Source organism: Rhincodon typus, chromosome 8, assembly GCF_021869965.1.
Source record: "Rhincodon typus isolate 14 chromosome 8, sRhiTyp1.1, whole genome shotgun sequence".
Taxonomy (NCBI): domain Eukaryota; kingdom Metazoa; phylum Chordata; class Chondrichthyes; order Orectolobiformes; family Rhincodontidae; genus Rhincodon; species Rhincodon typus.
In genome coordinates, this window is record NC_063339.1 from 91,843,551 (window position 1) to 91,844,838 (window position 1,288).

At 47.2% G+C, this 1,288-nt stretch overlaps 1 protein-coding gene across 1 annotated transcript; it reads right to left on the bottom strand.

Moving 5' to 3' along the window:
• Positions 1 to 219: 219 nt before the first annotated feature.
• Positions 220 to 1,261, bottom strand: LOC125483836 (zinc finger protein 239-like). Its single transcript, XM_048600537.1, has one exon. The coding sequence runs from the start codon at positions 752 to 754 to the stop codon at positions 305 to 307; it is 450 nt and encodes a 149-aa protein (XP_048456494.1). The 5' UTR covers positions 755 to 1,261; the 3' UTR covers positions 220 to 304.
• Between the last annotated feature and the right edge of the window lie 27 nt (positions 1,262 to 1,288).

The window sequence follows — 1,288 nt, forward strand, 5'->3', positions numbered from 1 at the left end:
TCAGCAGGCCATGTGTTTCCCACAAACGTGACATAATTGTCTTTTTGACCCTTCATTAACACCTATAACTAGGCTGGAATTTATAAAGGTCAGCAGAAAAAGACCCCATTGAACATTGTTGTGTCCTGGATGCGATTAACAACAAAACGCAACTCCTGCAGTCAAAAATAGCTCACTATAAAGAGTACTAACATACATGAGACATTTTAAAAAGTGGATTTATTTCATTGTCATCCAGACGTTCTGGCAGAGAGGGAGGAACACGAGGAAGTGGGGATTTATTCACAGCGAAAATCAGTCACTGTCAATGCTCATGAACTCGCTGGTGTTTTAGCAGGCTGGATTTCACAGTGAATCCCTTCCCACAGTCAGTGCAGGTGTACGGCCTCTCTCCTGTGTGAGATCGCTGGTGGGCAGTGAGTTGGGTTGACCACTTGAACCCAGCCCCACAGTGAGAGCACTTGAACGGTTTCTCATCACTATGAACACGTTGATGTGACATCAGGTCCCCAGACCTTTTAAAACACTTCTCACATTCTGGGCATTGAAAAGGTCTCTCTTCTGTGTGAAGTTGCTGGTGTTTAAGCAGGTTGGATTTCTGAGCAAATTCCTTCCCACACTCAGTGCAGGTATACGGCCTCTCCCCAGTGTACGTTCGTCGGTGTACAGTGAGTTGGAATGACCGCCTGAACCCAGTCCCACAGTGGGAGCACCTGAACGGTCTCTCGTCAGTGTGAATACGTTGATGCAACATCACGTCCCCAGATCTTTTGTAGCATGTCCCACAGTCTGGGCACTTATAAGGTCTGTCCTTTGTGTGAACTTGCTGGTGTTTCAGTAGGGTGGATTTCCGAGCAAATGTCTTCCCACATTCTGAGCAGGTGAATGGTCTCTCCCCAGCGTGAATCCGCTGGTGTTCAGTGAGGTAGATGATTGCTTGAATCCAGACCCACAATGAGAGCAACTGAAGGGTCTTTCACCAGTGTGAACACGTTGATGCAGCTTCAGGGCACCAGAGCTTCCCACAGTCTGAGCATTTAAACAGTCTGCTATCTGTGTGAACTTGCTGGGGTTTCAGCAGGGTGGATGTTTGCGTGAATCCTTTCCCACAGTCAGAACAGACGAATGGCCTATCCCCAGTGTGACTGTATTCATGCTGCAACAGGGTAGATGATCTGCTGAAGCCTTGTCCACACATACAACACGTGTATAGTTTCTCCCCGCTGCGAACGGTGTTTTTTCCTTCCATTTTCAAAATCAAATGATATTCGCGTTACGATAAACTGGG